Source organism: Nerophis ophidion, linkage group LG08 (genome assembly GCF_033978795.1).
Source record: "Nerophis ophidion isolate RoL-2023_Sa linkage group LG08, RoL_Noph_v1.0, whole genome shotgun sequence".
Classification (NCBI taxonomy): domain Eukaryota; kingdom Metazoa; phylum Chordata; class Actinopteri; order Syngnathiformes; family Syngnathidae; genus Nerophis; species Nerophis ophidion.
The window spans coordinates 37,962,240-37,974,723 of NC_084618.1; the positions used below are offsets into that span (position 1 = coordinate 37,962,240).

A 12,484-nucleotide genomic window follows, 5' to 3' on the forward strand; every position below is an offset into this window, starting at 1 on the left:
TACCGTGAAAAAAATCATCGGTGCCGTTTTTCGATTTACAATAAAAAGAAATACAACCTTATATTTTACGGTAGACAATGGCATCTCAGTCAAAAGAATTTTACCGTTTTTTTAAGATTACAGTAATACAAACCCTGTTTCCATATGAGTTGGGAAATTGTGTTAGATGTAAATATAAATGGAATACAATGATTTGCAAATCCATTTCAACCCATATTCAGTTGAATATGCTACAAAGACAACATATTTGATGTTCAAACTGATAAACATTTTTTGTGTGCAAATAATCATTAACTTTAGAATTTAATGCCAACAACACGTGACCAAGAAGTTTGGAAAGTCGGCAATAGATACTGATAAAGTTGAGAAATGCTCATCAAACACTTATTTTGAACAACCCACAGGTGTGCAGCCAAATTGGGAACAGGTGGGTGCCATGATTGGGTATAAAAACAGCTCCCCAAAAAATGCTCAGTCTTTCACAAGAAAGGATGGGGCGAGGTACACCCCTTTGTCCACAACTGCGTTAGCAAATAGTCAAACAGTTTAAGAACAACATTTCTCAAACTGCAATTGCAAGAAATTTAGGGAATTCAACATCTACGGTCCATAATATCATCAAAAGGTTCAGAGAATCTGGAGAAATCACTCCACGTAAACCAACATTGAATGACCGTAACCTTCGATCCCTCAGACGGCACTGTATCAAAAACCGACATCAATCTCTAAAGGATATCACCACATGGGCTCAGGAACACTTCAGAAAACCACTGTCAATAAATACAGTTCGTCACTACATCTGTAATTGCAAGTTAAAGCTCTACTATGCAAAGCGAAAGCCATTTATCAACAACATCCAAAAACGCCGCTGGCTTTTCTGGGCCCGAGATCATCTAAGATGGACTGATGCAAAGTGGGAAAGTGTTCTGTGGTCTGACGAGTCCACATTTTTGGAAATATTCGACATCGTGTGATCCGGACCAAAGGGGAAGCGAACCATCCAGACTGTTATCGGCACAAAGTTCAAAAGCCAGCATCTGTGATGGTATGGGGGTGCATTAGTGCCCAAAGCATGGGTAACTTACACATCTGTGAAGGCACCATTATTACTGAAAGGTACATACAGGTTTTGGAACAACATATGCTGCCATCTAAACGCCGTCTTTTTCATGGACGCCCCTGCTTATTTCTGCAAGACAATACCAAGCCACATTCAGCACGTGTTACAACAGCATGGCTTCATAAAAAAGGAGTGTGGGTACTATCCTGGGTCGCCTGCAGTCCAGACCTGTCTCCCATTGAAAATGTGTGGCGCATTATAAAGCGTAAAATACGACAGCGGAGACCCCGGACTGTTGAACGACTGAAGCTCTACATAAAACAAAAATGGGAAAGAATTCCACTTTCAAAGCTTCAACAGTTAGTTTCCTCAGTTCCCAAACGTTTATTGAGTGTTGTTAAAAGAAAAGGTGATGTAACACAGTGGTGAACATGCCCTTTCCCAACTACTTTGGCACGTGCTGCAGCCATGAAATTCTAAGGTAATTATTAATTGCAAAAAAAAAAAATAGTTTATGAGTTTGAACATCAATTATCTTTGTAGTGCATTCAATTGAATATGGGTTGAAAAGGATTTGTAAATCATTGTATTCTGTTTATATTAACATCTAACACAATTTCCCAAATCATATAGAAACGGGGTTTGTACACTGTAAAAACTAACCGGAAATTGTATGCTAAAAAAACTGTCAGCTCAGTCGGAAACTTTTATCGATACAAAAAGGTGGTAGTACTGTTTCAATTACAATAATACACCACAAAGAATAACCATGGATTTGATGGTAATAAACCGAATACATTTGGTGAGAAAAGATATAGTAATAATTACATAATTATTATACCTACTAATTATTTATAGAAAATGATGTGGTGGGCCAGATCTGAACCCGGGCCCTGAGTTTGATATCTTTGCCTTGAAGCCTACATGGAAACAAGGAAGATTTTTAATGCCAGCTATTCTATTGTCTTTCTTAATTATGTACATATTTATGTATTCATAGCTTTTAGGCAGACACTTGTTGCTCGGCAGATTTCATATAGGACTCTTTTAACTGCCTCATTAAAAATTTGAATTTACACAGCAAAAGTGGGACATCTAATAAAACCTACACACCAGAAATCAAGGAAACATTTTTTTTTTTTTTTTTACAAAATAGACATCTGAGCCAGGCCTGTGTTTACATTTGTCTTCTTCTATACTTAATACTCCAATATGTACAGTATTTTGTACAAACATTTGGACAGTGCAGTCTATTCCGTCCTATCATTGCAGGATAGGACTGAATAAACATTATTTATCTCACAATGGGAAAATGATTTGGTTGCAGTGTATATACGAAAAAATAAGAAAACAAAATCCCATGAAAACAAGAGGGAAACAAAGAAAACAAAGACATAAAATATGTTAAAAGACTACAGAGCTGATGCAACCAGCTGCCACTTCAGCGGCGCCATTTCTACATACGGGGCTTCACGGTGGCAGAGGGGTTAGTGTGTCTGCCTCACAATACGAATGTCCTGAGTAGTCAGGGTTCAATCCCGGGCTCGGGATCTTTCTGTGTGGAGTTTGCATGTCCTCCCCATGAATGCGTGGGTTCCCTCCGGGTACTCTGGCTTCCTCCCACTTCCAAAGACATGCACCTGGGGATAGGTTGATTGGCAACACTAAATTGCCCCTAGTGTGTGAATGTGAGTGTGAGTGTTGTCTGTCTATCTGTGTTGGCCCTGTGATGAGGTGGCGACTTGTCCAGGGTGTACCCCGCCCTCCGCCCGATTGTAGCTGAGATAGGCACCAGCGTCCCCCGCAACCCCAAAGGGAATAAGTGGTGAAAAATGGATGGATTTCTACATACAGCACAAAAGTGAAACCAAATAATGAGCAATAAATAATACATCTTGCACACGATAAATGACGATTGCCTTATTTACACCAGTGTTTTTCAACCACTGTGCCACGACACACTAGTGTGCCATGAGATACAGTCTGGTCTGACATGGGATATCGTCTAATTTCACCTATTTGGTTAAAAATATTTTTTGCAAACCAGTAATTATAGTCTGCAAATGAGGTGTTGTTGTTGAGTGTCGGTGCTGTCTAGAACTCTTCCATATCAGTAGGTGGCAGCCGGTGGCTAATTGCTTTGTGGATGTCGGAAACAGCAGGAGGCAATATGCAGGTAAAAAGGTGTGTAATGCTTAAACCAAAAATAAACAAAATGTGGTGACACTAAGAAAAGGCATTGAAGCTTAGGGAAGGCTATGCAGAACCAAAGTAAAACTGAACGGGCTACAAAAGTAAACAAAAACAGAATGCTGGACGACAGCAAAGACTGATTGTGGAGCAAAGACGGCATCCACAATGTACAACCGAACATGACATGACAATCAACAATGTCCCCACAAAGAAGGATGAAAACAACTGAAATATTGTTGATTGCTAAAACAAAGTAGATGCGGGAAATATCGCTTAAAGGAAAACATGAAACTGCTACAGTGAAATACCAACAAAAAATAGAGAAAAAGCCACCAACATAAGAGTGCAAGACAAGAAGTAAAATATTACGCACAGGAAAACAGCAAAATAGTGAAAATAAGTCATGATGTGATGTGACAGGTGGTGACGGTACACCTACTTTGAGACAAGAGCTATAGTGGTGCATGCTTGCTTATCCTTTAAAGGCCTACTGAAACCCACTACTACCCACCACGCAGTCTGATAGTTTATACATCAATGATGAAATATTAACATTGCAACACATGTCAATACGGCCTTTTTAGTTTACTAAATTGCAATTTTAAATTTCCCGGGACTTTTTTCTTGAAAACGTCGTGTAATGATGACGTGTACGCCTGACGTCACGGGTTTTTAGGAAGAATGAGCGCTGCGCACACACACCGCTAAAAGTCGTCTGCTTTACACCGCATAATTACACAGTATTTTGGAGATCTGTGTTGCTGAATCTTTTGCAATTTGTTCAATTAATATTGGAGAAGTCACATTAGAAAGATGGAGTTGGGAAGCTTTAGCCTTTAGCCACACAAACACATCGTGATTCCTTGTTCAAAAATCCTGGAGGTGAAACTTTACTATGGATAAGAGCACGGTCAAGCGTACATGAATCACGACGGAATGTCAACCAGCAGGTTTCGGTGAGAAAATTGTGGTTAAAAAGTTGCTTCTTACCGGGGAAAAGCTGAGCTTGTGCTGTCCATAGCTGCCGTCGACTCCCCTGAGACATTGGCGTCAACACACCTGTGGACACCCACCTCCGACTATCAGGTACTTTTAAACACACTAAAACACTAGCAACACAATAGAAAGATAAGGGATTTCCCAGAATTATCCTAGTAAATGTGTTGAAAAATATCAGAATCCGTCCCAATGCAATCGCGTTTTTTTTTTTTTTTGTAGTCTGTCGCTATCAATATCCTCAAACACGAACCTTTCATCCTCGCTCTAATTAATGGGGAAATTGTCGTTTTCTCGGTCCGAATAGCACTTTTTGTTGGAGGCTCCCATTAAAAACAATGTGAGTATGTGAGGAGCCCCCATACTTGTGACGTCATCGTCTGCGACTTCCGGTAGAGGCAGGGCTTTCTCTTAACACCGAAAGTTGCAAACTTTATTGTGGATGTTCTCTACTAAATCCTTTCAGCAAAAATATGGCAATATCGCGAAATGATCAAGAATGACACATAGAATGGAACTGCTATCCCCGTTTAAATAAGAAAATCTCATTTCAGTAGGCCTTTAAGGTCATATCCAACATTTGCGACAACCACATTTTACTGTTAAGCGAGTTTCAATTTTAAATAATTTCTGCTGGTGATGTGCCTCCGCATTTTTTCAACGCAAAAAAAAAAGGTTGAAAAACACTGATTTACTCGCTTGCTCTTTCGCTTTCTTTTTTAAATTGTGATTTCCAACCACTTGCGACAGACAGGCTCAGGATGGCGTTGAGGGTGGTTAGACTGTACCCAAACCGAAAATAAGAAAAACACTTGAATTTAGTTCTGAAGTTGACGAATAATCTGAATGAGATTCGAATCGTGTAGTTTGAGCGTCAACTTCATAGTGACTAGCCTGCTTTGTTTGGCATTTTATAAAACAGCCTCGGCCATTTTGTTCTCAATCTAGAGCCCATTACTGTTAATGCGGAGGTCCCATGACACTTTAAAAAAAGTAGGGTACTTGTCTACAATTGGGTTAAAACATAAACTGTGTCTGTCTTCTGCCGAAAAAAAAAACCTCCCTCCCTGGCTGCTTCCTTTCCTCCCTTGCGTCATTGTTTTGAATGGAGAGTCCTCCCTCCTCCTTTCCCCGGCTTGTGTTGCCTGCTGCTCCCCCGAGCAAGAAGGAGGGGGGCGGTGGGGGCTTGTGGAGGCGTGTGCCCCGCCGACCAATCACAGGCCGTCTTGACCGCGGGACCGCACATGTTTACAGGCAGCATTCCGCCGGTTGAGGCTCCTGCCGGCTGGCGCGTAACCCGGAATGGAGCATTTGTGAACGGACCCGGAGTAGACAGAAGCGGGTATTTTGAAGCGAATTCCCCACCTTCAGGTCCATGGCAGTGAACGGAACCGAGGTATGCGCGAAGAACTCGACGCGCTTGATAACATTCGTCGACGCCAAGGCGCTCGGTTTACTTGCCGGCCTTCATTTTGCCCAATCGTGAACGAGCAACATGACGGCTCCGGAAAGCGGCTCCCGTCGTCCGCGTTTTCCACGCAACCTCTCCTCAAGCTAGTGGAGAAAACAAACAGGTCGAAAAAAAAAGGTGGAAGATTGGCAGCCGGTTTTGGATGTGGAGCGGATTGTTTTGCACGTCTTGCGCGTGAAAGTCGACGACGGCGTCCTTCCAGTGTCGGAGCCTTCCGAGCATGGTGCTGCCTCGCTACGTTTTGCCACGGCGGGCGGCGTCTTCTTCCCCACATCGACGTTGTTTACCGGCATTCATGTTGTAATATTGCCCCCCCCCCCCCCCCCCCCCCCCCCCCCCCCCCCCTGCTCCCTCCCTTTAGCGCGCGCACACTCGCCCCGGACACCCTTTATTTTTTTAATTTAGACATGCACACCAGGCGCCTGGTAAAGCGTTCGATCCTCGGCAGCCGAGTCTACGCGACCGGAGAGGGCGCCCCGCTGACAGGAGTGGTCCAGGCTGGGAAGCAGGAGAGCACGGCTGCGGCGGCCCGGCGCAGCAACGGCAGCGTCTACACGGTCCTCCTGCAAGACGGCAGCCTGAAGGAGTTCTCCGAGGAGGACATTGCCGTCGGGCTCAACCACACCACGCCGAAAGCACCGCTGAAGTCCAGCTTGAAGGTACGTCGGCCGGCTGCATGGCGCGTTTGTGGTGACGGTGTCTTCTTTTTTCTTTTTTTTTTAAACCCACTTCCTCCCACAAACATAACACCTGCAGAATTGCAAACACACACACCATGTGCAGTAACTTCTGTCGTGGCATTTGGTGACATTTTTTTAAAACTAGGACAAAGGGTTCGGATCGGGGCCTGCGCAATGTTTATGTGCTCTAGTGGGCGGGTAAGCTGAGGCAAACAAACAACTCTGACTGCAGCCATTTGGGCCGGTGCACAGAACCATTTTCCATCCATTTTCTACCGCTTATTCCCTTTCGGGGTCGCGGGGGGCGCTGGCGCCTATCTCAGCTACAATCGGGCGGAAGGCGGGGTACACCCTGGACAAGTCGCCATCTCATCACAGGGCCAACACAGATAGACAGACAACATTCACTCATTTTCCCATTTTAAAGTGCTGGCTGGCATTTGCAATGCATGTTTTGCTCATTGGAACAACAGGATGTTTTCAAACTATAGATCAGTGGTTCTTAACCTTGTTGGAGGTACCACAGATATTTTTTGAATTCAAGACAAAGTTAGTAAGACTTTAGTATGGGGAACATATTCTAAGTAACAAAGACTTAATTTAGAGTTATTTGGACACTAGGGGAACATATTCTAAGTAATGAAGACTTAAAGGCCTACGGAAATTAGATTTTCTTATTGAAACGGGGATAGCAGGTCCATTTTATGTGACATACTTGATCATTTTGCGATATTGCCATATTTTTGCTGAAAGGATTTAGTAGAGAACATCCACGACAAAGTTCGCAACTGGAGAAAAGCCCTGCCTCTACTGGAAGTCACAGACGATGACGTAACATGTTGATGGCTCCTCATATATTCACATTGATTTTAATGGGAGCATCCAACAAAAAGTGCTATTCGGACCGAGAAAACGACAATTACCCCATTAATATGAGCGAGGATGAAAGATTCGTGTTTGAGGATATTGATAGCGACGGACTAGAAAAAAAAAAAAAAAAAAACGCGATTGCAATCGCCTTGCATTGAGACGGATTCATATGTTTTTAGAGACATTTACTAGGATAATTCTGGGAAATCCCTTATCTTTCTACTGTGTTGCTAATGTTTTAGTGAGTTTAACAGTACCTGATAGTCGGAAGTGTAGGTCCACGGCCGGGTGTTGACGCGCAGTGTCCCGGGGAAGTCGACGGCAGCTGTACGGGACTGTAAGTGGCGACCTTTTAACCACAATTTTCCCACCGAAACCTGCTGGTTGACAATTGGTTGGGATCCATGTCCGCTGTGATCCATAGTAAAGTTTCAACTCCGTGAATTTTAAACAAGGAATCACCGTGTGTTTGTGTGGCCAAAGGTTAAAGCTTCCCAACTCCATTATTGTACTTTGACTTAAACAATATTAATTGAACAAATTGCAAAAGACTCAGCAACACAGGTCTCCAAAATACTGTGTAATTATGCCGTTAAAGCAGACGACTTTTAGCTGTGTGTGTGCGCAGCGCTCATATTCATAACAGCCCGTGAGGTCACGCGTACACGTCATCATTACGTGACGTTTTCAAGAAAAAAAGTCCCCGGAAATTTAAAATTGCAATTTAGTAAACTAAAGAGGCCGTATTGGCATGTGTTGCAATGTTAATATTTCATCATTGATATATAAACTATCAGACTGCGTGGTGGGTAGTAGTGGGTTTCAGTAGGCCTTTAATTTAGAGTTATTTGGTTAGGGTCAGGGTTAGAGGGTTAGGATTAGGGTTATAATAAGGCCATTAATTAGTACTTAATGACTAGTTAAGAGCCAATATGTTCCGTGTACTAAAGTGTTAACATGTTTTTTTTACTGGTGCACAAAATTAACCGGGCCTGAACATCACCTTGTTCAAACAACAAAACCAAGACAGTGCATAAACTCCCAACAAATTACACACCTGGAAATCAATCAGCTGTTGCCGTATCCGTAATATGCCAACAGGGAGAAGTTTGTATTTACATGAGGAGTCGGGTGTGTTTTGATCTCCGCCGAAACCCTGAGGTCGACTCACCGAACCCCTAGGGTTTGATCGAACCCTGGTTAAGAACCACTGCTATAATCCCAAATGTTAAAATCTGCACAATTTTTAATTATTTTTCTTTAGAACTCTTTGAATTCAGAATCAATTGATGTAATTGATTTACAAATGAAGAACAGAAAATGAACATGTGTTGTTGTTATTGGAACTGTTATGATGTACAAAAAGGGGTCTGATTAAATAAGTGCTGCTTCCTCCTGCTCCTTTTCGGAAAAAATGGAACATATGTGATGTCCATCCATCCATTTCCCACCGCTTATTCCGTTTTGGGGTGGCGGGGGGCGCTGGCGCCTATCCCAGCTACAATCGGGCGGAAGGCGGGTACACCCTGGACAAGTCGCCACCTCATCGCAGGGCCAACACAGATAGACAGACAACATTCACACACTAGGGCCTATTTAGTGTTGCCAATCAACCTGGGATTGAACCCAGGACTGCAGGACCTTTGTATTGTGAGGCAGACGCACTAACCCCTCTTCCACCGTGAGGCCCCCATATGTGATGTTTCATACTGAAATAGTATACATGTTCGAAATAAACTTCAATGCATTTTTTACAACAAGGCTGTTACTGTTTTGCACAACTTATTGTTCAAACAGACAATTGCTGTGGCGCTAAGAAGGAGTTAATAATGGAGTTTTGATGGCGCACACTAATGAGTTTGCCCTTTTGGCTGTGGTGTCACTGACGGAAGATGCACACATTGCCAAAACCGTTATGCTATTAACCAGGTTCAGTTTACATGAGGAAATGTGTTGTGCAATGCTTGAAACCTAGACTTTTTTGGTTATATTTCTAAAGTAAACTTTCATTTGATTGCATTATTTGTTTATGCAAAGTGTGTCTGTGTGTGTGTGTGTGTGTGTGTGTGTGTGTGTGTGTGTGGACAAAAGCCAAAGTGGTCACTGCTGCACAATGGTCAAGTGTCTTAGCAATTCCCCCACAGAGGTCGAAAACAAGCCATAAAATGAGAAGTCTGAGTGTGTGTGCGTGCATGTGTGTGCATGTGTGTGTACATCTCTTGCTGCTTTTTGTTTGCGTGTTTGTGCGTGTGTGTGTGTGTGTGTGTGTGTGGTGCAATTTTAAACATCCCAAGTGGGGTGGTGGTGGGGGTTGTTTGTGAGGGCATGCTGCCCCATTTGAGCAGTAGCAGGCAACAAAGCGGGCACCCCCAGGTCGGTAGCGGGTGGCATTCTCCAAAGAATCTGGAAGCTTGGCTCTGTGCCCGCTCTGGCACAGCAACACCCCCTTGCTCGCAGAAAATCGAGTAATGGGCGGTGGGGGTTTGGGGGCATAGCCACTTGTTGACTTTTTGTTTTTGTCGCCGAGAGAAATTTTGCATGCGTTGTTTTTCCCACACCGCTGACAAAGAGGTGGTACTTTGGGAATTAATCATTTTGCAAGGAGACGTCTCACTTTTAAAGCTGGAATGTCCGGGTCGGCGGTTGTATTTGCAGCAGCAGCACGGTGTACGCACACTGCCAGGTCATGTATGATAAATGTTGTGTTTTCTGTTTTTAGAAAAAGTGTGCTACAATGAAACAACATTGGATTTGCTGCACTTGTGACCTTTGACCCACAAAGATGCATGCATCTTTGTGCTTGCTCTTTTGCATGTATGGTAAAATTCAAATTGATCTGTTTGATTGATCATACAACCTTTATTAACAGTGTACTTTAATACATTATGATTAGCTTTTGAAAGGCCCAGAATGACCCTAGCCTAGCTGCTAGAGAGGCTTGCTGGAGATTAATTGACTTTATGTATCACATGTTTTGTCGTAATACAAGTGTAAAAAGAAGTTGATCCATGTCAAATTAAACTTTAAACTCTGCCTTTGACAAATGATGGAAACTTGGTGAGTAGCCAAAGATGAGGTGATATCATATCATACTTTATTTGTAAAATAGTACTAGTCCTGTGTCTGTTAAAATAAGTAAATATTAAAATGTTTAGAATGGAGATGTTCCAATTAGGGTTTGATGCTACCAATTCCGAAAACAAGCATTCATGAGTGAAAGGGGCCGATACAGTACTGATACTAAACACATGTATTGACTATAAACCTTTCAATTAATTTATAATGAGTGCAATTGACAATTTAACAATAACAACATGATAATTAAAGTAGTTCTTATTCTCTTGTATTAAATACAATTATTTGAGCAAAACAAAGTCACAGTACACAAGAACTAAAACAGAGTAAAAACTACTCTCAACTACTCTATTTAAATTATTTGGTTTTTGCCTTTTAAAGACCTCCTGTTTCCATGGAATTATTCCCTGAGTTTGAAAACATTAACAAAAACAACGAAAAATTATGTTGATGAAATAAAAATATTGACCTAATCACTCTAGTATTGATTATATACTGATATAATCCTTAATATCAACACTACCAACTTATCGATCGATCAGACTTTTACTTTCTGCTGCAACGCGGTTCCATCTACCAAACACTCAATTATTGGTGTTGTTTCAAGCTGTCTTAGTGGTTAGCTTAGTAATTAGCATGCCTGCTCCTGGCTTGCTCTACATGTTTAGCCTTGTCCTCCAGTGATAATGCTACATAATAAACTAAGAAATGCAGTTTATTTGCAGGAATGGGGGTGATCGTTATTAGCTTAGGCTAGTGGCTCCACATTTTATAAGGAGACCCATAATTAGCTGCTAGCTGCTTGTCAGCTGGGGGACTAAAAATAAATACAGTGTCAGCCAGAGGGGATCTGTGTTTGTGATTGGCATTGAAAGGGGTCACAAAAATAGTACACTACTTATCTGTGGCCAATCGATTAGCACATACAGTATTGTTTAAACAATAAAACATGATATCAACCTAAACGTGCAGACTAAATTACCACCTGGGCCTTGGAGGTGAGTTTCTTCACATAAAGGCAAAACACAGCTAGTGCATTTTTTAAAATTATTTGTGGTATTGAGCAACCAGGATTTGGTTCCTACATCACAATTAGTTTAAACTTGAGTACCAATAGAGTGGAAAAACAAGTTGCTTCCATATTGATATATTTCTCGGTATTTTGCCTTAGCCTTGAATGAACACTGGATACATATAATCACATCAGTTTGGTGATTCTATGTGTCTATATTAAAATATTCTTGTTCATACTGCACTAATATATGCTACTTTTAAACTTTCATGCAAAGAAGGAAATCACAACCAAGTCAATTTACCAAAATTGTATTTATTAAAGTTATTAGCAGGTGACTTTTCAAATGCTGCTACATATTAGCAGTAATGCTACTTTTGGTAGCAACGCTTGTGCCCCACACTTGACAAATTAAAGTTGTCTATTCGACATATTCCCGCTTGAAGCCGAACCACCGCCAGACGATGCACCCCGTGCAGTTTTTTTGGGGAATTAATTCTTCCTTCATTTGTTACGAGATTCGCACCTTCTTTCTCTCGCAACAACCCGCTAGCATCACAGCTAACGTTAGCCATGCCGCTACCTCTCTGCTGGGCGAGGGCGTATACGTATGTGACGTATGACGTGACAGTATGTGACGTATGTAAGAATGTGCGCCTGCTTGTCTGTGAGAAGGAGACACAGGAAAGAGCGAGGAGAGCCTGTAGTTTAATGCCCGCAGCTAAAAACAACTGCGTGAGAACGTCTACTCGAATATTACGATAGTCATTTTCTGTATCGCACAGAGACAAACTTGCGTATATCGATACATCGCCCAGCCCTAGAACCACAGATCTTTTCTCCTTCAACAACAGTGCTACTCAAGAAGACTTTGTGAGAGCCAACTAACATTACTTTGGGAACAATTATGATCCATAACCTTACATTTTTGACCCCGAGCCCAAAGAAGATGAGCAATCAGTTTTAGAAGCCGATTGCTGAACAAATGCTGCTTTATTGTAACACTAGCATCAGCAGCATTGCTTTGATTGATTGATTGATTGAAACTTGTATTAGTAGATTGTACAGTTCAGTACATATTCCGTACAATTGACCACTAAATGGTAACACCCGAATAAGTTTTTCAA

At 42.0% G+C, this 12,484-nt stretch overlaps 1 protein-coding gene across 1 annotated transcript in view; it reads left to right on the forward strand.

The window, feature by feature from the left end:
- The first annotated feature begins 5,534 nt into the window (after positions 1–5,534).
- Positions 5,535–12,484, forward strand: part of znf704 (zinc finger protein 704) — a 109,648-nt gene continuing 102,698 nt past the window's right edge. The window contains exon 1 of the mRNA XM_061908498.1: positions 5,535–6,379. Coding sequence (XP_061764482.1) covers positions 5,648–6,379 — 732 coding nt within the window. The 5' untranslated portion in view covers positions 5,535–5,647. The remainder of the gene's footprint in view (positions 6,380–12,484) is intronic.